General features: G+C 50.3%; 11 protein-coding genes across 11 annotated transcripts; 4 read left to right on the top strand and 7 right to left on the bottom strand.

The window, feature by feature from the left end:
• Positions 1 to 878: 878 nt before the first annotated feature.
• N7468_008612 (peroxidase/cytochrome P450 family protein) lies at positions 879 to 4390 on the bottom strand (the record flags this gene model as incomplete). Its single annotated transcript, XM_058477908.1, has 7 exons — positions 879 to 998; positions 1042 to 1321; positions 1383 to 3474; positions 3616 to 3808; positions 3869 to 3917; positions 3979 to 4076; positions 4127 to 4390. The coding sequence occupies 7 exons, from the start codon at positions 4388 to 4390 to the stop codon at positions 879 to 881; spliced, it is 3096 nt and encodes a 1031-aa protein (XP_058328253.1).
• A 2014-nt stretch (positions 4391 to 6404) lies between these two features.
• On the top strand, positions 6405 to 7473 carry N7468_008611 (trans-2-enoyl-CoA reductase (NADPH) TSC13; the record flags this gene model as incomplete). The annotated part of the gene is made up of 3 exons (XM_058477907.1): positions 6405 to 6441; positions 6509 to 6724; positions 6791 to 7473. The coding sequence occupies 3 exons, from the start codon at positions 6405 to 6407 to the stop codon at positions 7471 to 7473; spliced, it is 936 nt and encodes a 311-aa protein (XP_058328252.1).
• A 440-nt stretch (positions 7474 to 7913) lies between these two features.
• N7468_008610 (putative alpha-1,6-mannosyltransferase subunit) lies at positions 7914 to 8997 on the bottom strand (the record flags this gene model as incomplete). Its single annotated transcript, XM_058477906.1, has 3 exons — positions 7914 to 8150; positions 8214 to 8647; positions 8706 to 8997. The coding sequence occupies 3 exons, from the start codon at positions 8995 to 8997 to the stop codon at positions 7914 to 7916; spliced, it is 963 nt and encodes a 320-aa protein (XP_058328251.1).
• An 865-nt stretch (positions 8998 to 9862) lies between these two features.
• N7468_008609 (mitochondrial 54S ribosomal protein bL28m) lies at positions 9863 to 10696 on the bottom strand (the record flags this gene model as incomplete). The annotated part of the gene is made up of 1 exon (XM_058477905.1): positions 9863 to 10696. One exon carries the CDS (start codon positions 10694 to 10696, stop codon positions 9863 to 9865), a length of 834 nt encoding a protein of 277 aa, XP_058328250.1.
• Positions 10697 to 10998: 302 nt separating this feature from the next.
• Positions 10999 to 12583, top strand: rvb1 (RuvB family ATP-dependent DNA helicase pontin; the record flags this gene model as incomplete). Its single annotated transcript, XM_058477904.1, has 4 exons — positions 10999 to 11142; positions 11234 to 11453; positions 11522 to 12069; positions 12122 to 12583. The coding sequence occupies 4 exons, from the start codon at positions 10999 to 11001 to the stop codon at positions 12581 to 12583; spliced, it is 1374 nt and encodes a 457-aa protein (XP_058328249.1).
• Positions 12584 to 13275: 692 nt separating this feature from the next.
• On the top strand, positions 13276 to 14119 carry N7468_008607 (v-SNARE protein VTI1; the record flags this gene model as incomplete). The annotated part of the gene is made up of 3 exons (XM_058477903.1): positions 13276 to 13455; positions 13561 to 13925; positions 14032 to 14119. The coding sequence occupies 3 exons, from the start codon at positions 13276 to 13278 to the stop codon at positions 14117 to 14119; spliced, it is 633 nt and encodes a 210-aa protein (XP_058328248.1).
• A 182-nt stretch (positions 14120 to 14301) lies between these two features.
• On the bottom strand, positions 14302 to 14601 carry N7468_008606 (uncharacterized protein; the record flags this gene model as incomplete). The annotated part of the gene is made up of 2 exons (XM_058477902.1): positions 14302 to 14346; positions 14425 to 14601. 2 exons carry the CDS (start codon positions 14599 to 14601, stop codon positions 14302 to 14304), a joined length of 222 nt encoding a protein of 73 aa, XP_058328247.1.
• Positions 14602 to 14608: 7 nt separating this feature from the next.
• Positions 14609 to 15439, bottom strand: N7468_008605 (DSC3 family protein; the record flags this gene model as incomplete). The annotated part of the gene is made up of 1 exon (XM_058477901.1): positions 14609 to 15439. One exon carries the CDS (start codon positions 15437 to 15439, stop codon positions 14609 to 14611), a length of 831 nt encoding a protein of 276 aa, XP_058328246.1.
• An 861-nt stretch (positions 15440 to 16300) lies between these two features.
• Positions 16301 to 17067, bottom strand: isa1 (Fe-binding Fe/S cluster assembly protein ISA1; the record flags this gene model as incomplete). Its single annotated transcript, XM_058477900.1, has 2 exons — positions 16301 to 16338; positions 16410 to 17067. 2 exons carry the CDS (start codon positions 17065 to 17067, stop codon positions 16301 to 16303), a joined length of 696 nt encoding a protein of 231 aa, XP_058328245.1.
• A 778-nt stretch (positions 17068 to 17845) lies between these two features.
• N7468_008603 (ARMH3 family protein) lies at positions 17846 to 20223 on the top strand (the record flags this gene model as incomplete). The annotated part of the gene is made up of 8 exons (XM_058477899.1): positions 17846 to 17929; positions 17978 to 18100; positions 18159 to 18239; positions 18293 to 18446; positions 18513 to 18625; positions 18786 to 19010; positions 19069 to 19469; positions 19524 to 20223. 8 exons carry the CDS (start codon positions 17846 to 17848, stop codon positions 20221 to 20223), a joined length of 1881 nt encoding a protein of 626 aa, XP_058328244.1.
• Positions 20224 to 20734: 511 nt separating this feature from the next.
• Positions 20735 to 22326, bottom strand: N7468_008602 (uncharacterized protein; the record flags this gene model as incomplete). The annotated part of the gene is made up of 4 exons (XM_058477898.1): positions 20735 to 20898; positions 20978 to 21359; positions 21753 to 21981; positions 22175 to 22326. 4 exons carry the CDS (start codon positions 22324 to 22326, stop codon positions 20735 to 20737), a joined length of 927 nt encoding a protein of 308 aa, XP_058328243.1.
• Positions 22327 to 23080: the final 754 nt, after the last annotated feature.

Raw genomic sequence — 23080 nt, 5'->3', positions numbered from 1 at the left:
AGGATGAGGGCCGTTTTAGGGGATGGAAAAGGAGGAAGAAGGTTGGAGGAAGAATCCCAAAGAAGTTGCTAAAGATGAGCGAGCCCGAGCTGCGGATAAATGAGCGAAACGGAAGCTGCCAATCCCCGCCAGAGGCGGTCAGGCTCCCAGGCATCCCATCCCGTCTTTGTCTTGCGGCTCACATTTAACTAGTTAATTGTGGCCCGATTATTTTTTTTACTTCTGCTCTCTCAAAACAGACAGTGGCTGCTAGTACTTTTAATTTGTACTGACGGGACTCCATGCTCCTCCTGTACTACAAAATTAACCGGATACAGGACTGAGATCAGCGACAGATACGTTCCAGCTGCACAAGCAAGCATAGCTGCCGTTTCTCTTCGAATGATGATATCACAATGTACCAGTGCTGTACTGCCATTACAAGACTTCACTGAATTCGAACTCAGAGGGAAGGTAGATCCGTCAATCAGGGGAAAACTGCCGACTAAGGATGTCTGGGTACTGTAACCCGCGCTTGGGCGTGATTGCTTCGAGTTACTGCCCGGCTAGTCCTCTACTCCCTCTGCAAAGGACTTGAAGGGTAGTTGGTATGTACCCAGAAGCCCCATGAACCGCTCATCTGGCGAGTAGTTACGCTTTTAGTAAGCCACTGCGTCTAGACCTCGGGATAAGTAGACTAGCCCAGGCTAACAGAGAGTAACTTAAAAAGTGCCAGGTAACAATCTAGCTATGTGAATTATTCACAATAATGAGTCTCTCAAGTTCGAGTTTGCGTACCTCAAAAGTATGAAATGCAAAGGAACATAATTGGTCAGTTTATAAAATACATCCAACTGGTTTGAAAGCTTCGGGAGATTTCCCTCTCACGGCCCTTGAAGCTAAGGCAACTCTCCATCCCACTGGATCTTCATGCTAGAAGGATATGGAGAGTAAGAACTATACTCCGGATCCAGATACATCGTGATGCCACCAACACCAGGGACCTTCTTCAATTGGCCCTGGGGCCCTGGGTGTCCTGCGTAGGTTTCCCAGCCGTCCTACAACGCGGAACATTGTGGGGAGCGCGATCTTAACAATATCGAGGCCGAGGCATTGGTGTGGGCCATATCCGAAGAAGATATACTGGCTTAGGTCGCGGTCCAGGCGAACTGTTTCAGGATCTGGGAAGGCTTCTGGATCGTGACTTGCAGCCGACAGGTTGCAGAAAACCTCCTGGCCCGTTTTGAGCGTCACTTTCTCGCCTTTATCCTCGATAACGGTGGGCTTGGCTACTTTTCGAGGCAGAGCGACAGACGAGCGGATTCTAGCACCTTCCATAAAACTGGTCCTGGTTAGTACCAATTTCAACGGTCGCGAAATAAGGAAACCACACAATAACTTACTATCGCAGCAAAAGATCATCAGATTCTGGTGTGGTCTCTGTAGACAGGCGCTGGATCTCCGCGAGGTGAGCCGCGTTCTCTTTGTCCAAATAGAAGTCCAAAGCTTGAGTAAATAATTGGGCTTGGTTGGCGACCATCGCGGCTGCTGACGGGAGAATATGTGTCCAGACAATCTCTTTTGGCGCAAGTTTGCTATCCAACAGGCGTTGTATCATGTGGACGCCGTAGTCACTTAGAACATCATGGCGATGAAGGTGAGAGACGATGCTGGCAATGATGCCGACTTTATCAACGACTTCTACATTAGCCAAGACCAGCTCACCCAGCTGCTGTGAAAGCTTTCGAGATGCCTGCTCAAGCTTGAAAGACTTGGCGACGTCAACATCGTAGAAAATGCAAGTGAAGATCAATGCCATCATGTTGTACATTTCGACTTCAGTGTAAATCCCTTGGGGGTTGGATTCAGTTTTGAGAGGCAAAGAGAAAACACTAGAGCAGAAGTGGACTTGGGCCAAATTAGCCACATCGCGGCAGATATCCACCTGGTTTGTACCAGCAACCTTGTAAGAGTGCTTCTTGATAAGCTGCAGGGTAATCTCCTCATAGAACTTGCTGACTTCCAACTGCCACTTGTCGCGGTAAAGAGCATCGCCGACCATTTTGCGGGACGCAGCGTTTGGAGGTAGATCCCCAGACAGCATGTAGTCTCGACCATAGGGATGGCCATCGCGATGGAGAAGGAACTCCAGCTTCTTACCCCAGGTCACTTTGAACGCATCTTGGTCTCCAAGCACAGCCTTACAGGCAGCATGAGATTCAATCATTCTCGGAATGGCATTGTAGCGAGGGCGATCAAAATTATACGTATCATACTGCCCAAGGCTTTTCATAATCTTTTCGTTCTCACTGGGAATGACCATCGGGAAATGAGCATAGATTGAATCACCTCGTAGGTGATGTGGGAAAGCACGCAAGGCTAGCTTGTAGAATACTTGGCCTTCATCCTCGTCGGTATCGTAATTAATCTCATTGTATGCCCAATTGGTCAGGTGCTTAGGAGTGTAGTCAACCGTGTAGAACCGATCTCCACGAACGAGAGCGACAGCATCTGACAAAATCGCCCGGGAGATCGTGTAATTTGTGCACAGCCCACTGCCTGGAACTACTGGATGCTTCGTGTCTTCCACGATGATGCCTGGGTATAGTTCGACAAGGTCAGGGTGATCGTAAAAGTGACGGAGCTGATCTGCAATGTAAGGATCCGGGTTGATCTCTTCAAACGTCTTGTATGGAGCCAGGTTAAAGAAATCTCGGAACTCATTCAAAGTTGCCAGGTTCCAAGAGCGAGCCTGTTGCATCCCGAGAACCTCAATGCTTCGAAAGACGGACGGGACATTAGAGGCACCGAAAGCGCCAGCAACATCCTCCACACTCTCCTGGAAAATCTTGACCAAATCATCGTCATCAAAAGAGCCATCTGCTTGACGATGCAGCTTGGCAAAGGGACGATCCAAAGGCTCTGCGGGCATACTGGCCTCCCAACGCCCGAGTCCTTGCATGAATTCGGGAAGAGACAAGGTACTGGGGTCTTGACCAGCAAATATCTCTTTATATAGGTCTTCTGACCATTTCTGGTCACGTTCAGAGATGCACGAATGCCAACGGTAAACAAGGTTGAACTCTGCAGAGACCTGGTTGCCAGTTGCCTGAGCTGCAGCCTCGCTGAGCAGTCCATCTTTGATATCCGCTCTAGGATCCAGGCTCCAAGTACTGTTAGTCCGGTTCAGATTGAGGATTGTTCGAACGTAGTCCTTCAATACAATGTTGATGTAAAGACCGCATGTAACTAGGCGACCCGTCTGAAACAAATCATTATCCCAAGCGGCATATGCCTTGGCATTCGACTCGTCAGGCTTTGTGAAGCGTCCGCCTTGATTAATCGCTGCCAGTTGCGTAACAACAAAGTTGTGGAAGCGATTAAACATTATCAGCAAAACACCAACGCCAGGGGGAATCCCAGGATTCTTTTCGTGGAGAATACATCTGGCTTCAACCTGCCATCTTTGAAAGTCCTGACTTGGTTTTGCTCTTCCTGGTTATTACCGTAGAGCGGCGACAAGTCTAGATAAGACGACGTCAAAGAAATTGTCGAGTCCCGCGAATCTGTCTGGAATAGATCTGGTTTCGGCTTTAGAATGATTCTCTTCTCTTTGCTACTTGATGGGAAATTTACCATGGATGATAATCGATGCAAGGTAAAATAGCACACTCGATATCTTGTTTGGGTGCTCTTTGAATTCTTTCCGAGACAAGAGACTGTCGAACAGCGTTCCTGGATCAGGCAGCTCAGCGGGTTGCACCGTTTGTGGTCGGACAGATCGGGCATATGGAGTGCCTGCTGCTCCAATCTGAGGCCAGAAGATGTTCTAAAAGTGGTGTCAGCGATTTTCTTTCTATTAGCGTTACGTCTTTCTGTGGGGATTTACGTTTCCAGAGCCATCGGCTTTGCGGTATGATGTATCTCGACCAAGATACCTGAATAATATTTGGAATTAGTGATGCTCGCGAGGGTGTATACGTTCTTTGCCTCACTCACGAGATAGGAGGGTGCTTCAAGTCGTTCCACAGCATATTTAAAAATGTATTCGTCACTTCCTTTCCATTCTTGGATGTAGATGGAAGATCGGCTGCGAGCTGTGAAGATATGAGAATCAATAGCAACCTATCTCGTTTCGAGAACTCACTTGAATCACTCGCTCCATGATGTACTCCCGGTCGTTTACGGGATCTCCGCTAACCGCACTTTTGGCTACATCGACGAGTGTCTTGACATCTTTCAAGTCGATATGGCTGAGATCTTTGGCCAGGCCCGTGGTGGTATCACTTGGTACATAGGTGCCATCACCGGTCTCCGTTGGCAAAGGCTTCAGAGATGCCCGAATGGCATTTTCAGCTCGAGACAGCAAACTATCACTGCCATTGGTGGCTCCGGTGGACTTTTCAGCCATGATGAAGATGACGCAGACTTTGTATAATACAGAAGAAATGATCGCAAGGCTGTCTTAGTCGAGCAGTGGTAGTGCTTAAGATAGATAGTTAGTGGCCAGGACATCGAGATACTAATTTTTGATGGCTATATTTCTTCTTGGCACGGGTGCATGATTTTTCATGGTTCGGTATGAAAAGTGACCACCTGCGGTGATCAAGAGACTCCAATAATTTCCAGAAATGAAAATATGCAAGAACGAACCCCCACATACCGATTGTTGCCAGGTAATTTAGCAACGAAGTTCTCAATACAAATTTCAGCCCAGCAGGTCCTCAGTTGTGAGGTCACTATCGTACACGCAATCGACAGTGATGCCTGAGATGGCACTTTGAACGTGGAAGGGCAACGTGCAATCTGATGGGAAAGATGAAAGGTAAAAAATGCGGGCGGATGTCATGGGGTCGTCTCGGAGGGTAATGCAAAGATTAAATTTATCATGGGCATGTTTGGGTGCGCCACTCAGACGAGGCAGTTTCCATGGCTTGGCCAGCAGCTCGGTAGCGCAATCTGGTCCATCACCCCACCTCCTCCTTTGTATCCATTGTCAGGCCGTCATCAGGGCGCCACAACCCTAAGCTGCTGTTGGACGCAGCGTGAGTTAGGTTACGACTGGCGAAGAACTAGACCCACTGTTCAGGCCGTTAGTGGCGCCTCATACAGGCATAAACAATGGAACATGTGGGTAACTGAGGTATCAGGAGGGGCATTGGGCATTGCCCGCACGCCTTCCGCATATTTCTTGCAGTGTTCCACCAAGTTACGATATGAGCGGCCAATCGATAGAGTAGTTTCGAGCTCGCTTCAGCCGTGACCCATTTTGGAAGAAATGGTTCGCTTTAGCCTGTGTTTGATTGGCGCGACGCATTGGCATGGCAGCTTGGATTGCTTGTAGCGATCTGCAATTGGCAGAGTTGCTCTGCAGGAAATGATATTCCGGATTCCCTCTTCACGCGGCCAGGGATCAGTCCCTTTTCGGTTATCCGTACCCGAGGAGAACCTTTCGCTCGATGTTGTAATTCCTCGCGCCAGCTGCTTCGCTTACCTTGGCCAGGCGTCAACTGATGATCACTGATTGGCGATGGCTTCTCGGCCAGGCTAACCGGTGCAGCACCAAAGCCTCAGCTGAGATCCGGGTCGGCTCGCACCTTCAGATCTAGGCAACGAACTGCAGACGATTCTTCCAATCATGTCACAAGAATTGCGTAATGTGCCCAGCTTGAGGGTGCTCGGCTGACCTCGTGGGATACACTACTATTGATCCTGCGCCCGGTGGGGCCGTTCAGCTCGGCCGATTTGTGGAATTTGTGGAATTTGTAGGCGAGCTGAATTCTGGACCTCGAGCTGAGACAGGGCTGATTCGTATTGGAATGCCAGGGTGTCGTAGTGGCCAGCTGACTCCAGGGGTTCTTTACCCTGGTCAAAGGGCTGACCTACGCATGCATGCAATGCACACGATACGAGTTATTGAAGTCAAAATGTGGCCTGCGACTTGATGGTGATATCAACATGAGAGTGGATGGCACAGTGACACTTGGCTTCATACGCAGTAGACTATGGGTAGACTATGGGTATATATGGTACTGCTTCAGACTTCCTGTTCTGATGCAGACCAGTTTCCTATGCAATACCAGGGTACTAATACATGCTAAATAGAAATCGAAGGTTTATCTTATTATCTCCTGCTTCCTTTCATCAAAGAAGCCATACAAAACTTATTAAGAAGCTGCTCGTTAGTCAACTAATCTAATCAATCTATACCTAGAAGTGATAGCTTCCCGTTCTCTTGCACGCAGGACCATCCTCGTTCGACATCATACTGGTTTTCCCAACAAAAGTGAACCTCGGCTCGATGGCCCCAGGACACCACGTGACTTCGTTGCTGCTTCCAGAATTCAACTCAACAAAAGTAGAAGGGCACCATCTCCTATTGGGAATTGTCCTCTCTGTCCCCGGAAGCTTGTCCGCAAATCGCAATGGCATCTAAGATCACGCTCTCCGTTGAGCCGCGGGGTATGCCCCTTATCCAGAGCTACCCAGCTGATCCCAAATTTCAAACAAATACAGCTAACAATATCAGGTAAACCCATTGGCAAGCTTCCCAAGGAACTTGTTATCTCGCTCAGTGATTCAGGCGCGGCTCTGCACGAGAGTATTGCCCAGATTTCTGGCGCCTCCGTCCACCGACTCCGCATAACCAAGGGCAGTGACCGTAGCGTCGTCCCAAACTCCAAGGATACGTCTATCGAAGCCACCGGTCTGCGCAACTCAAGCGTGATCCACGTCAAGGATCTTGGTAAGCTAGGCCCAGCTCAGATCACATCAGACGAAAACTTCCAAGCTCACCATTGACTTCTTCTAGGTCCTCAAATCGCATGGCGCACTGTCTTCATCATCGAATACCTTGGTCCTCTTCTCATCCCCGCACTCTTCCTTTTCCCACTGCGGCCCCTCGTGTACTTCAACTATGACCAGCCCCTTCCCAACCCCTCGAACGTGCAGCTGCTCACATGCGCAATGCTGACTCTCCACTTCCTGAAGCGCGAGTACGAGACGCTCTTCGTGCACCGCTTCAGCAGCGCAACGATGCCCATCTTCAACATCTTTAAGAACAGCGGTCACTACTGGTTCCTTGCTGGATTCAACGTTGCGTACTGGGTATTCCGCCCTGATTCTTGGGCTGCGAGCTCCGAGCCCAATCAGGCGCTTGTGTGGGCGGGCCTGGCTCTGTTCGTGTTCAGCGAGCTGGCTAACTTGAACGCGCACTTGGTTCTGCGTAACCTGCGCCGCCCTGGAACTACAGAGCGCGGCATTCCTTCCGGTTTTGGCTTCAGCTGGGTCACTTGCCCCAATTACTTCTTTGAGATTCTCGCGTGGTTGGGGATCTTCCTGGCTAGCCAGTTGAACCTGAGTATCCTGATCTTCACCCTTGTTGGCGGGCTTCAGATGTGGAGCTGGGCTTGGAAGAAGGAGAAGCGCTACCGTAAGGAGTTCGGTGACAAGTACAAGAAGAAGCGCACTGTTATCTTTCCCTTCCTCTTCTAAACGGCAGAGATGATAGCTGTGGAGCGATGTGATGGTCGCGAAGCTCTTGCGAGTCTACGTTTGGCTTCGACGATATACAATGGTGGTGTCCTTTATTCACCCTTCAGCCCTATATCCCAGGGCCTTGTCATCATTATACCAATGCCTTGAGCTTTGTGGGCTTTGTCAATTCCGGGCTAAAACTTCGTACTATTGTTTCGGTCTCGGAAAAATTAGCAACTTGAGGTTACGAAACATGTACTTTATCGATTTCACAAAAGAATATCATGACCTGTTTTCCGTCGGCCATGTGCTCGTCTAGAAAAGTGTCAATCAGAACTCGCTATGAGAAAACCGAAAACTCCCTCTCCCGGGTTTAAGAAGACAATGATAAATAACTCCAAGCCCTGCGCCCCACGTCCACAAGAAAACGCTTTTCTCATCTCTAATCATCGGAGCAGTCATTCATTTTGCACTTTTCTCTGCCAGATCATGTAATAAGACTCCATTTCTCCACAATCATGTGGAGGACCAGCAGGGCTGCTATCGCAAGCCGGAAAACGGATCAAAAAATCCCCGTCTTTGTAGGAACCATCCGCCGAGGCTCCGGACGAGTCTTTGCTATAGGCGTTGAGTAGGCGCTGGGGAACGAGAGCGGTCCGGGCGAGGACAGTTGGATGCCATTGCATGATATGATCCTATTTAAAGAATTACTCATTAGTCCCACTTTCTCCCAAGCTGCGGACGGATCGGTAGCTTACCAGTCCATGGACCTCAGCTTTCACAAACTTATAGTTGCGGAAAAGCGGTTCAAACCAAAAGTCCAAGAAGAACCGCGCAAAGTCGCCGTTTTTCAAAATAAAGCTCGCGGGACTTATATCCGTACTATCTTGCGTTGCGATAAAGTCGATGTCCTTCTCTTTTAGATGCGAAAATGTCTTGATAATGCTGTCGGGTGGGACGACGGGGAGGTCTTTTAGCATCAACGATTCAAGGCGGCTCTTGTCTAGTATATGCGATTTGAGAGACTTCGACGGGTTCATGATGAGGGCGTGCGGGCTGAGGTGGAAGTAGTATGCGGAGCGAGGGTAGGTTGCCATTGCATGCCGGACAGCTGGTATTAAAGCCCAGCTGTTCGGTGAGTCGCCGACCGCGTCGGAGTAGTCTGAGGTATTTGCAAAGAAGTTGGTGTAACCTGTGCGAGCAGAGACAGTCAGCGGTCAATTTATATTGGAAGTCCAGATAGCATGTACCATGGCGCTTTGCGTAGTCTTCCCGGTTAGACACGATCTTCTGAATATAACCCTCACTGAGATTGTCGCGATCCAGCAACGTCACAATCACCACGCCTGCCGTACCTGCCGGCGCCGCACTGGAGATCGGGCTTGATGAGAAAAGTTTTGGGAGCAAGAAAATGATGACAAGCACCGCGATTGCAAATAAAGCGACGGTTTTCAACTGCTTCTTGCGGTAGTAGGGTAATCGAGATGAGTGGACGCTGGGGAGTGGATGCGGACTCTTCCGCGGCGGCAACGCGAACTGCATGACGCTGAATGTCACCGCGGGCACTGTGAATGAATTTAAACAGGTAGTGTTAAGATTACTTCTTATTCAGCATGAGCAAGCGCTTCCCATGATGGCGGGATTATTGGCAAGTCTGAGAAGTGCCGTACGTGGCTTGAGAGTTGCAAGGGAGATGTGCTCGTCGTTGCGACCAAAACGGGCTCAAGTCAACGGCCGAATCCGGGCGGGTCGCCATGTTGAGCCGCACATTCCATGCATGGGTTCACTTATAAGGCCGGTTCCGAGCTGGCTTCTCGGTCGCATGGCTGATCATTGAGAGTTCTGTCAATAGACATGTGATATTAATGTCTTAAAAACCTTGTTGCTGTATGTTCCAAGTTCAACAAGTCCACTTCTTCTCCGGTCCGTCTAGAACATCATTCACGCGTACATATATATCCAAGAGAACAACCCCCCAGACCAAATTGACCTCGGAGAATCTCCGCATATGCAAATTTAGCAATACTACCAGCGAATCTATTTAAACCGGGGAGTAGTTGTATGGAGAAGAAATTTGTTATGACTGTAGTATAAATACACACAAATATGTTAATATGCACGCCTTGAGGATCGTATCCTAGCATTAGGATCAACATAAGGTCCCAACACAAGGGACGAGGATTTGCACCCCATGGAAAACACAAGTCAAGGTAAGTCGCCTTGATGACGTTGGTACAATCGTCGCAATAATGGTACAAATATGACTGAAAAAAAAAAAAAGCTAAGCCTCATTCGCACTGGATGCAAAGCCATGCAGAACCACAAACGATTGCCAGCTATGAACGCTCGTCCAAGCAGAATTTCGAATATTGCTTATGCATCCGCAAAAATCTTGCTATTGCATAAGCTAGACTTGCTTGGTAGGCTTTGATTCAGGCTGTCCTCGCTCAGCCTGCTCCAGCTCATGTGCCTCACGCTCTAGCTCTTCAAATTCTCGATCCTCCCGCTCCCGTTCGGCTTGCTCCTGAGCCGCCATCTCAAGCTCAGCCAGCTGGTGCGTCCCCAATTGATAAGTAGGCTTCTTTTTCTGGGCAAAGCGAGAGGGATCGGCACGACCCTTCAGACGGGGCTTTGTGATATCCTTGATATTGAGCCTCTCCTCAACTGTCGCGTTGATCTCATCCTCTTTGCTCTTGAGCCATTCCTCCATTGAAAGAGGTTCGGGGATGCCTAACTTTTTGCGCTCTTCTCTGAATCGCTCTTGGATTGAAGGTGTCTGCATCACCTGCCACCGAAGGTGCCAGCCGAATATGCCAAGTTCCTTGATGCGGCTTGGTCGGTCACTCAGGAGGTAGTTGTCCAAACCGCCTTCCTTCTCAATAGTTCGTAGTGCGCGGTGAGTCACCTTGATGAACAGATCTTGGTCGAGCGCATCACTTCGCAACTTCTTCCGGCGTACGTTGGGTTTCCAGCTTCGTCGTGTCTTTCCTTGATTGCGGCCCTTGGAGATCTTGTTACCGAAGCGAATGCTAGCACCTCCGTAGAGACCGGTATCCGCCTGTTTGTACCACTGTCTTGGGCCATAAGGGTAGGGCGGGACGTGTGCTGGGAGTTGCTGGGTGGTCTGTTGTGCCGGGGTTGTAGAGAAGGAGCGCTTCGGAATGGATAAGGAAAGGGAACGGAAAGCTGACGCCAGAGAGAACTGGCCAGCAATGGCGACCCGTGATTGGAACCCTGCCATTGGATAGAAGGAAGGGATTCTAAAGGTCGTTTGGTTGAACTTGAACACCAACGAAGGCCTGAGTGAGGGTTTGGGATCGCGGAAAGAATTTGGGGGGATTGCTGACCGCCTTGAGGCGCGGGTCGTGACTGGCGCAGATCCCTTGCTCGTGAATTTGCGTGCAGCAGAAAGCATATACGACACCTCTTCTGGAGACCGCTCATCTTCACTTTTACTCTGAAAATTCTCTCTACTATCCGCTCTCTTCCTCCAAACCACCATAAGCCCCTTTCATTGGCCATACAAAGTCATCACCCTCCACCATGGTCCAGATCAGCGAGGTCAAGGGCAACTCGCGCGAGAATCGAACTGCCGCGCACACCCATATCAAGGGTCTAGGCCTGCGCGCTGATGGCACCTCAGAGACAACTGGAGATGGATTCGTTGGACAGAGTGCTGCCCGTGAGGTGTGTTAGAGCAACATTGGACTATTGAATCCGGTTCATTCAAGCTCCAACACCTGAATGATTGCTGATAGGACATCTCTTTTTTTTATAGGCATGCGGTGTAGTTGTCGACCTCATCAAAGCTAAGAAGATGGCCGGACGAGCTGTCTTGCTCGCCGGTGGTCCGGGTACCGGAAAGACTGCTCTTGCGCTTGCTGTATCACAAGAGCTGGGAACTAAAGTGCCATTCTGTCCAATCGTCGGCAGCGAAATCTACTCTTCGGAGGTCAAGAAGACAGAGGCATTGATGGAAAATTTTCGGAGAGCAATTGGTATGCAATGCGATCACCTTCCACCGACGAGTTCCACGATGAATCCCAAGCTGACAATCTAACACCAGGCCTTCGGGTGCGGGAAACAAAGGAGGTTTACGAGGGCGAGGTGACAGAGTTGACTCCAGAGGAGACCGAGAACCCCCTGGGCGGCTACGGTCGCACTATCAGCCACTTGATCATCGGTTTGAAGTCTGCCAAGGGTAGCAAGAAACTTCGGTTGGACCCCAGCATCTACGAGGCCATCCAGAAAGAGCGAGTCACCGTGGGAGATGTTATCTACATCGAGGCGAACACTGGCGCATGTAAGCGCGTAGGACGTTCTGACGCTTATGCAACCGAGTTCGATCTGGAGGCCGAGGAGTATGTGCCTGTCCCCAAGGGCGAGGTTCACAAGAAGAAGGAGATTGTGCAAGATGTTACTCTCCACGACCTGGATATGGCCAATGCGCGACCTCAAGGTGGCCAAGATGTCATGAGCATGATGGGCCAATTGATGAAGCCGAAGAAGACCGAAATCACCGATAAGTTGCGCCAGGAGATCAACAAGGTCGTGAACAGGTATATCGACCAAGGTGTGGCAGAGCTGGTTCCCGGTGTACTTTTCATCGACGAGGTAAGATCCAATCAATTATATGCATCAACGGCTTTTGTACTAACCCTACCAGGTTCACATGCTGGATATTGAATGCTTCACGTACCTCAACCGCGCTCTTGAGCAAACTATCTCTCCAATCGTCATCCTTGCTTCCAACCGCGGACACACTGTCATTCGTGGTACGGAGGATATTAGCGCTGCGCATGGTATCCCGCCTGATCTGCTTGCCCGTCTTCTCATCATTCCCACCACTCCCTACAGCCCTGACGAGATCAAGACCATCATTCGCCTCCGCGCAAAGATCGAGAACATTGTCATTTCTGAGCCAGCCTTGGAGAAGGTTGCGGAGCATGGCAGCAAGGTCAGCTTGCGATATGCCCTTCAGCTGCTGACTCCAGCAAGCATTCTGGCACGCGTCAACGGCCAGAGCGGTATCGAGGCCGTCCACGTTGCTGAGTGCGAGGACATGTTCCTGGATGCCAAGCGTAGTGCCGCAATTGTCGCCCAGGATAGCAGCAAGTTCCTTGCATAGATGAGAAATGTTAGGGAGGAGAACGGGACCATGATCATGTATACCATGGGAAATTTTTTAACTTCTTTTTTTCTTTTTACAGAAAAGGCGAAATGAGCTTGTGTGGGCTTGAACTTTTACCCTAATGCAATTTTTGATATTATCAGGTTTGATCAATATGGATCACTGTTTCTCTTGTAGACAATTCGGGTACTTGGCCGAGGACAATTACAAAAGCTTCGGCAGGTAAAGACCCACGCCTGCAGCTGCGCAGGTATATTCTTCCTATCTAACCAGAGTCCAAATGCAAAGCCAGCTAGACTGTTATTTGAATCTCTCATATATGCATTTACCAGATTATTCTATCCGTCTAGATCGATAAATGTAACCTCAACCTCGGCCAAGATCACGTGTTGCACTTATCGTCATTGCCAGGCTCCCAGCCTTCCTCCGCTGTCAGCTCTTCAAGAACAACCAGCTTAAGACGTGTGGTCCGCGGACGGTGCATGGCCTCTCGACTGCCTCATCAATAGCCATATTTCTGCCAAGCCCCTTTTACGGGATCGCCCCTCGGCTGTGGACTCCAACTGTATCATCCACTTACTGCCAGATAACGGTGGAGCCTTGAACGCAGCAGCCTACATAACTCAACGCCCCGACCCGATCGGCCGTACCTCAACCACCGGTACCGCCCGTTACTCACACCCGCTGAAATGTCGAACCCGTTGGATACCGATGCTGGCTCGGAGATGTTTGCCAGTTACGAGAATGAACTCAAGCTGGTGCAAGCTGATCTGAACCAGAAACTCGATCAGATCGAGGAAGCTACTGGTGAACAGCGCAAAGCCGCCATCCGACAGGCAGAGCAGGTGTTAGACGAAGCCACTGAATTGGTACGTTCCGAATAGATCCATCAAACAGCCCAAGCCACCAGCTAGGATCGAAGCCATCCAGTACATGATCTAGAAAGAGATACTAATAAAGCTTCGGCGAACTAGCTTGACCAACTGCGCATGGAAAAGCAGAACATCCCCTCCGCAGCCCGCTCAAAGGTCAACGTGCGCTTCCGCAACTATTCCTCAGATATCGACGAAGTAAAGCGCAAGCTGAAATCCTACTCCGACGATCGGAAAGCCCTCTTCGGCGATAGATACACCGACGAACCACAGGACGAGCACCTGGAGCAGCGGCAACAGCTCCTGTCTGGCACGGACCGATTAGAGCGCACCTCACAACGGTTGCAGGACAGCCAACGGGTGGCGCTAGAGACTGAGGATGTTGGCCGAAATGTCCTTGCCGACCTCTATGTGCAGCGTGGTACGATCCAAAATACCCGCGACAACTTGCAGCAAAGCGAGGATACGTGGATACGAGTATCAAGACTTTGAGGGGCATGGCCCGTAGGTATGCCCTCCTTTCTTCTCCTCCGATCCAGTGGGGTCGAATTGGTGCTAACGGTGCTGGTTTAGGATGGCTACGAATCGGATGATCACTATTGCTATCATTACGGTCCTTGTTCTTCTGATATTCGCGGTTATTTACGGCAAGTTCCATTAGCGTTGCCCTTTTATGGCGTTTTCCCCCTCGGAGGGTCTTTACTGTATTTCCTGAACATGTTGTATGCTAGCATTTCTGCAAGTTTGATCATCGAGTATCATGATCTTACTCTTCAGCTCTAATGAACGCTCATCACGGATGAATCGTACCTCTTTTGAACACCTATAAGCATAAGCCGAAAATTATACTCCCTGTCTCCATAGTGGAATCATTCGATAAATGCCGCTCTAAGAAAGTGAAGTACAAATACATGGCACAGATGAGAGGGGTATCATAAGACGAAAAGAAAGGCTAGAGAAACAAACTATAGCACCACCTAATTCATAATCCTCATAGCCCCAAATGCAACATTCACCAAGACCCCCACAAACACAGCAACCCCCTTCCTCCAGCTCCAGACCCCCTCCTCCCGCCGCAACCACATCGCACATCCAATAGGCCAAAAGAAAACCCATAACAGCCCCCCACAGCATATCATCCATTGCGCTCCTAGACCCCGACCCCAGCCCCCCCATCATCATCCGCACCCACAACCCCCTCCCCGCCCGCCTGCGCCTGCGCAGCCGTCGACCCCTCATCCATCCATCGGTCCTCTAGATCGCGCAGCTCCTCACCCGTCGGCATGGTATCCGGCGTCCGCGAAACAGACTGCACAGCCAGGAATTGCGAGCGCAGAGCAGTGACCTCCGATGCCGAGAAGCCGGCTGCAAGGAGGCGGTCGAACCCGCGGGGCGCGGGCGTCGTAGTCGCGGGGGCATGGTGGGTGTTCTGCGGTCGCGAGAAGATTGAAGAAGCGCCGAGCGGATCGGAGGAGGTTTCGGCTTTGCGCTCCTGAAGCAGGACAGTGGATGCTGCGGCTGCTTCGGCGGCGAGATCGGAGTCTGAGAGTGCGATGTCGCCGATTGAGCAGTGGATGTACAACCGGGGCCGGGTGTCGCGGACTGGCTGTTTGCCTTTGTCTTTGGAGATTCCGCTTAAGAGAGCGTCAGAGGCATTGGGCTCTGAGTCGGATGTGTCTTCTGTGGCGGGGCGTGGTGTTCTGGAGGGTGATGGGGGAAGTTTGAGGGATGCTGCTAAGGCGCTTGTGTCGTCTAGACCACGGCCGGCATAGATTAGGCGTAGACGATGTGTTTTGAGGGAGGAGGGGAGCTGGCCCCGTATTAACTGTTTGAGACCTGCGCCTGTAGTCGTGTCTGGATCGGAGACATCGAGGTGGAGATCGGGAATTGATGCTGAGAAGCGAACGGTGATCAGGAGAGCGTCAACGGTAGGATCAGATGTGACTGGACCAGGAGGTGAAAGAAAGGCTGACGAGGCCATGATTCCTTTGAGAGGACAGGCTTAGTGCCCCAAGGATCCTAAGGCAAAAGGAATGGAGAGCTAACTTCGAAGTCTAGGTGCTCTCGTTATCGTTGCGATGACCTCAGGGCGTCTGGCGATAACGAATCACATGATATGGCCGCTATGAATAGTTACTCGATCGCGTTTATTGACATCACCTAGGGTCATTTTGAATCCGTCTAAATATGGACATAGAATATAGGTAATTGAGTCTGCAGCTCAGAGATCATAGCATTCCCTGCCCGTATCTCCATGTTTATCCGCGTAGCCTTTTGATCTGCAGCATGACATGTTAGTGGTGTCACCATTATTCCTAAACAAAACCGGTTGTTCAAGTATGAGTCTGCGACTGGGACTCGCAGGTATCTTTGCGGAGAGTGTGAAACGTGGTTCGGCTATACTTGTCATCGCGAATAATGAAATCATGCATGCATAGCAGCGTAAAATCGGTACTCAGTGTAGTGTCTGTCCAAATCCCATTTCTATGAGTGATCGTAATCATGAATTTTCACTGGCCTAATCTATACACATAATAAGACATAGATGAATCTCTGAAATGGTCTCGTGCTGTAAATTTTGACATCTTGACCAAGCCTCTAAAGCTAGCCAGTTTGCATGACCCAGGTCAGGACTTGGGTTTCATGAACCCTGCAAACGAGCGATGTTGATAACACATGGAAAAAAAAAGCCATAAAGTGGGAACTGTGTTGACTGGTATCAAGCGGATGTATGTACTGAGCCAAAAGGCAGCCCATATTCAAAACCTGTAGTACGAGAACGCCGTCCGATGCACCGAGAAGGGATGACGCCAAATGAAAGAAGACATATCGAAATAAGCAATTAAACCATGAAAGACTCTCCACAGCCGCATTCCTCCTCTGTAGAACATGTTAGTAATCATGGGCACGATGAATAAAGAACTAATTCAATCTGAAGGATGGGGACTTACTGATGTTAGGGTTGCGGAAAATGAATCGCCGACTTAGTTTATCTTCTTGCCAGTCCATTTCACTGCCAATAATACTGAACAGCGCCTTGCTGTCGATCAGGACCTTCACGCCATCCTGCTCAACCACTTCGTCGAACTTGCCGGGCTTCTCCACGTACTCGAGGTGGTACGCAAGACCGGAGCAACCGCGGTTCTTCACACCAACCCGAATATATTTTGGGTCTGGCTGTGACATGAGCTTGCGTAGCTGCTCTGTGGCAACCGGGGTCAACTTCATGGCGGCTTTCCTTGGTCGCAGTGGTCGACGGGGTTTCGGAGAAGCCTTGGTGGATGCCGCTGAGGCTGGCTTGGAGACTTGTGCTTCGCCTTCACGTAGGCTCACATTACTGGAGTCTGGCTGAGTGGGCTTCTGGGCATTGTCGGCAGGGAGAGGGAACTCCGCAGAGATTGAAGTATCGGCGCCTCCAGCGTTGCGAGGCGGCGGGAAAGAAGAAGGGAGGCTGTGCGGGCGGTAGGCAGTCGCGGTTTGCATATCACGCTTAGAGGACTGATGGGCGGTGCCGACAGAGGAGAAACAGCGAGTAACTGGCGTGCGTGCCGCCGCCGAGGGCATCACCCATCGGAGGATGGTGGCGGATGATGTCACAGGACGTTGCATGGCGAAAATTCGAGGCCGAGGGGTATGAGAGAAGAGCACCTCGACACAGAAATGACTTATGAATTCATATGACTGAAAACTCTTGCGCTGTACTGCGTACGTGGTGGATGGAGAAAGAATGAAAAGAAGAGGGACTGATGCGTTGATGATTCTCCGACCCGTTTTCTCGGAGGGATTAAGTAAGGGGATTGCATGATGTGGCCGCAGCCAATCAGCATTTGGGTATTTGCAGTCCCCCTAGTCCACCAAGGTACCGCATGACTGTGCCTCAGTAATGCCGTTCAGTGGCGCCACCGGGGACCCGCGGGCCATAAGTGGCTTCCTGACAGATATTTCATGGGGCATATCATGCGTATTTCTCCAGTCGTCCTGTCACTTCAGAAACTCACAGATCAGCTGATTGGATTCTGACCGGTAGCTGAGTCATCAATTTTAGTTACCGCGGTCGAACCCGATTTTCGGAGCGTAACTACGCAGTACAAAGCTACCGTGCATGAAGGCGGCGTTGAGCATACAGATATGGCATAGTAACTATCGATAGCAGATCCAAGAAGGGAAGCTTTACCGTAGTCAATGAGATGAAAACAGTCAGATACTAGAGTACGCAGGCAAGAAGATCTGCCACCAAGGAAATACATAGTACAGCCCAAAAGGACATGTGGCTGGACCGCTGACAAAGTGGCTGGTGACTTGGCTAAACGGGATGCAGCATCGCCAGGAGTCCTCCTTCCATGCGTCCAATGTGTCGGTAATCGGCCTGCAGATCTCCCGAGCCATCATGGAGGCATCGCCCCTCACCCAGCAGGCAAGACCCGACCACTTCCAGCCAAAGATTGTCCAGCTCTACGAGTCCCTCTTTAAGGTATGCCCCTCCGCTCCTCCTGATATAAGAGGCTAATAACAATCACAGGCCACGGATGATGTCGAGCCAACAGAGGGCTTCTGGCGCGAGTTCTTTCTCCTGCCGCCCGATCGTGGTCAACTGCACGACCTGCTGGATGGGTTGAGCCCAGACGACGTTTTGAGTCTGCAGGTGAGTCAACATCGCAGCACGGCTCTCTCCAGTATAAAAGTCTGATATCGAGCATCAGGTACAAAGTCAACGACTATTCAGCCGTGCGATTCATGAAGCGGCCTCTGGAAATGCTCCAGCCGACTCCTATGCGCTAGAAGTGGGTGGCCGTCACGCCTCTTTGTAAGAATCACCAGGAGCTAATATGCCTAGACCTTGACCATCTTCTTAACCAGTATCCTGGGCAAGAAATATACGAACCCTAGCTCAGATGTCATCACTGTACTCGCAGGGCTTGATGAGGTCGATCGTGTCATCTCGGACTTTGTAGCTATCTTGGACGGGATCGTTCGCAATGGGAAGACCCGTAAGCACATGGCCTCTTTCATTATCTACAGAATGCATTGATGAGCACTGCTAACTTTTGCTCCAGTCGCATTGCGGCGCAAAGCTGTCAGAGTGGCGGTTGCTATAACCAGCGGCGCATACAAGACCAGTCTTGTATCTTACTTTACACATCGCGATCTATTCCCATCGTTGATGAAGGTATGGGTCTCCAATTGGGTCTACGAATCCCTGGTCTAACGGCCACAGTATGTCAATGATGCTTCATCCCCACTGGATGTATTCGAACCGTTTCTTCTACTGGGCTTATTGGCAAATTACAACAAGTTTGAGTTCCAAAATCCCTATCAGCTTCGGCTAGAGGGACTTTGTCAATGAAGCGAGTATCCAAAGGATCGCTAGAGGGGTTGGTCTCGTCTGTGGTGGTCTACGGAATGGATACACTGCCGTGCAAGACGATGTTCCAGAAGGCTGGACGCTGACCAATACATTAATTTTCTTTGGGCTTCGAGCCCTTGCGCCCGGTGCGCGAGAGAAGACAAACCCCCCCAACTGCGGAAGAGGCGAAGGAAATGTTTGGAGAACTGTAAGGGAGCAAATGACAGACTATCCGGCATGAGCTAATGAAACCCAGTCCTGCCAAGGAAGCTGCTATTCTGATGGCCACTTATGATTTTACAAACTCGAACAAGCTCTTCGGTTACCACTTGGTCCATCACATACCAGAGAAGGTCAATGAGGAATCGCCCTTCTCCAGTTTCCTCTCCATGACCTCTTATTTCCTACAGCATGCGTACAGATCTGTGCGTGTTGCACACTACTCCGAGTTAAGCCTTTTTACTCTACGTATCCTCGTCGAAGATCCAACTCTTTGCAAGCATATTTGCAGCGAAGAAGGGAAGCGCAAGGTACGGATTTGTCGTCAGAGACAACCCTATCTTCCTCAAGTCAATGGAGACCGGATTTTGGCAACTGTTATCTTCGACATCATGATTGACACAATTACGCACAACCTACGGCGTCGGCTAGATGTGAACATATACAGGTAAATCGAAGTTCTTAAGTCGAAAAGGAAGTTCGTCCGCTTACAAAATACCAGCCACGCCATTGCAATTATCCTCCGTCTTCTGACATACCTCTCTATGAATAAAATCCGCCTCACATATCACTGGTCTGAGCTCTGGCGCACTCTTCTCTCCCTCATGCGCTTCTTAACGACGTATGCCTCGGACCTGTCCTCAAACCCTCAAATCAACACTTTAACCAGCTCCCTCGCCGAACTCCTCGCCTTCTGCGTCTCTGGCGGCGACACTTTCCTCCCAGACCCAGCCTCCTACGACGACCTCTTCTACAAGCTCGTCGAGACTGGCCCTGTCATCTCCAAATATCGCGATCTCTACGCCCTTAACCGCTCCCCGGCAGGCCTGTCCGTGGGCTCCTCAGCCCCAGCATCCAAAACCCCCGATCAACTCAACCCAGCAATCGACACCCTCCTCTCCGTGTCTACGCATTTCTACACCCTTCTTTTCCAATCAGACGGCAACTCGAATAATGAACCAGGTGCTGCATCGCCGAAACCCGATGGCGAGCCTACACCTGTCGTCTTGCCGTCTATCAAGAAGAAGAACCTGAGTCCGCGAGAGGTCCATCGCATTATCAAGCAGGGCTATGAGACGCTGAGTATCCAGCCACCGGAAGGCCTGAGCGCGTGGTCTCGGTGGAGAGAGACGGAGTGGAAGAGTGAGCTGAAGCGAGCAGCTCGCTGTGCGGTTGATGATGCAAGGCAATTAGTTGCTTGAGTTTGCTGGACCCGCCTGCTGAGATGGCATCGGCCGTCTTTGATGGTATGAGGATCCTCAAGTCACGCGAGATCGAGGGTGTATTAGGACCATGCAGACTTGTTTGCATCCCCTTTTACTTCTGTTCAGGTGTGGGTGTTCTGATTGTTATCGAGATATCCAAGTAGAAAGCTCTTATGGGTTATGCAATCGAAGTCTTTCAGATGTCTAATGATAGAATAGTTAAACTTATTATTGTATGCCAGCCGGTAGTAGATGGTGTTGCAGTATGTCTGTACCTGCTCTGGAGGCACTTGAAAATAGCTCATTAATCGGAAATGGCAAAAAGATGAACATTTCAATTCCAATATCAATTTTGAAACCTGGAAATTTGCTTATAGAACTTGGGAGGGACAGCGCTTGAGGACCGGGATTCACTCGGTATCGTTAAAAGACTGTAACCTTGAAAAAAAAAGACAGAAAAAAAAAAAAAAAAAGCAACGCAAACCCTCCGGTCGCTCAAGCTCTGCGCTTAGACCTTTTCCTCAGAAAGCTCCTCGGCAGGGAAATACTCAGTGCGGAAGTAACGGTCTGAATTCTGGCTCACGAATGCCAGGAGCTTCTGCCAGTGCTCGCTCATGATGCGGAGTTGATTAGCATCCACGTTGGTCTGAGCCATCAACTCAGGCAGGACACCTGAAACCCACATTAGAAAAAGCCATGGAATTGAGAGTTAGGGATCCGCATAGGCTGGTTCCCGGTCCTGGGTACTTACTGAACAGGCGGATGAGATGCTCCGCACCCCAAATCTTCTCCGGGGAGGAACGGTCCTCGGATCGGCCATACTTCTTCTTGAGTAAACGCTTCTGAGGGCGTTCCACGCGGTACAGCAGGATACGCTCGACGGTTTGGCAAAAGAAGACCGTGATGCCCTTGACGGTGGTGGTGACCAGCTGACGATCCAGCAGGCTGTTGCATTTGGGATGTTCGTAGGCCATCCAGTCGTTAAGTATGGCTTCGACAGTCAAGTTCTCGGGAGCAGGCAGTTTGACGATGCAGTAGTCTTTGGTGCAACGCTCCCAGTCGTCAACAATCAGGCTGCGGAGGTTGACAGGGATATTGAGATAGATCGAGGGGCGGGCATGAAAGGCTTCAACCTGTGCATGAATTAGTTCCTTGTTCATGCAACGCAAGCGTAATAAGATCCGCGCTAGGTCCAGATTCTGCTCTGCAATTGCAATAGGAAGCAGACACACAAAGGATATAGCCTTTTAGGTTGTCTGCATGCCCCCAAAAAGGAACTGGGTTCACGAGAGCGAGTAGAACCCGAGCCCGACATGGCTCGCAGCTCATGGTTTCGCAGACGTATCCTTTTTATGAAGGGAAGGCATGGTGACCGAGGTGGAGCGTAATAGGAGGGGAATGAAAAGGGGGAAAGGTGGCATAACAGCAGTCAATAGTGAGGTGCAACAAGAACAAAGCTCTAGCAATGTAGAATGCAAACATGTGGAACTAGGGGGCATTCGTGGAGATAATGGATAAGAACCTACCGTCTCAATCTCGTTATCACGAGAGCGTTTATTTCGTCCAGATGTTGACCCAGGGCCTTCGCTGCCACGGACCGAATCATTATCCGAGGCAGCACGTTTTTTCGATGCTGACTTGGCGTTGTTCTTCTCTCGCTGGGCAGCCTCGGCCTCACGGCGAATGTTGGTAGCTAGCTCGCGATTTTGCTCGTTCCACTTGCGCAGGCGGTCTTCGAGAACCCAGTCATCCCACCTGGATACTCCTTGTCAGTACATGCACGTTGGATAAGATGCTGTGGGAAGAAAAAGAAGAAGGCTGCTCAGGGCGGTCCTTGCCAGTTTGGACCCCATAGTCTATGTCCGTATGCTGACACTCAAGCAGGCATGGCACCCCAGATACAAAGCGACGGGTTGGATATGAGCAGATTGGGATGTTCAGAACTCACGTTGATTTCCAGCCCTTGTAGTGGACCTTGTACTCCATGGGGCTCTTCTTGTCTGAGGGATCTTGATGGCGCACATCCAGGATCTTGGCCTCATATAGGATCTCATGGTGGAAACACAGGACACGCTCGTCCTTGACATATGGGGAAGGCATGTTGAATGGTTCAAGTCAAAAGCAGGAAGAGTTTATAAAGTGGACACAAGGAGCTTGTGATAAGGCAAATGCTTGGGGCTGTCTGAGGATGATGAAGGGAACAGAAGGAAGAAAAAGGTTAGAGAGAGCCAGCCTGGGTAAAGAGACACTGCCGAGTCCTTCGGAGCTTTCGCAGTTCTGGTCTTTCAGGCAAGTGTAGATCCGATAAGAAAAGGAATAGTCGCTGAGCTCCAGCTGCTAATCGGGCTCCGGAGATACAATTCAGAGGACCAAGACAACACCATACGCGGCTGACGCAAGGCTATTCAAGGAAAGGGCCTCCAAAGAAGATCAACCTAGTGTCCCACCAGAAGCACTCAATTGAATGCTTCTTTATCTTGGAGTTGGAAGGCCTGTTCAAATTCTTGATTCCAGGGCTTGTATCTGGTTGGCAACTCAGATGCCCGGAGCAGGGAATGTGCAATCTTTTCACTGGGCTTTGGTTGGCCTTTTATCAAGGGTAGTACGCCTCGGTCCTAAGACCCTGAGATAGACGTATCTCTCTTAGTCGACGTGAATGCCAGGTTGGCTGTCGGCAGACGTGGTGACAAGGCGGAGTGGCCCCTTGAGAAGCCGCAGCAGATTAAGGAACGGGAAAATGGGTTCCACGCGGAAGCATTTGCCATTCACAACATTGCGCGCCATCAGCTGCTCTTTTCAAAGCCGGGCTTCCTTGGTCTCTATAATAGAATAGGCCCAGAAGCATCATCTACTG

Source organism: Penicillium chermesinum (assembly GCF_028974085.1).
Source record: "Penicillium chermesinum strain IBT 19713 chromosome Unknown utg000006l:1.0-2335141.0:1.0-2336784.0, whole genome shotgun sequence".
Taxonomy (NCBI): domain Eukaryota; kingdom Fungi; phylum Ascomycota; class Eurotiomycetes; order Eurotiales; family Aspergillaceae; genus Penicillium; species Penicillium chermesinum.
This window is presented reverse-complemented; position numbering and strand designations above follow the sequence as displayed.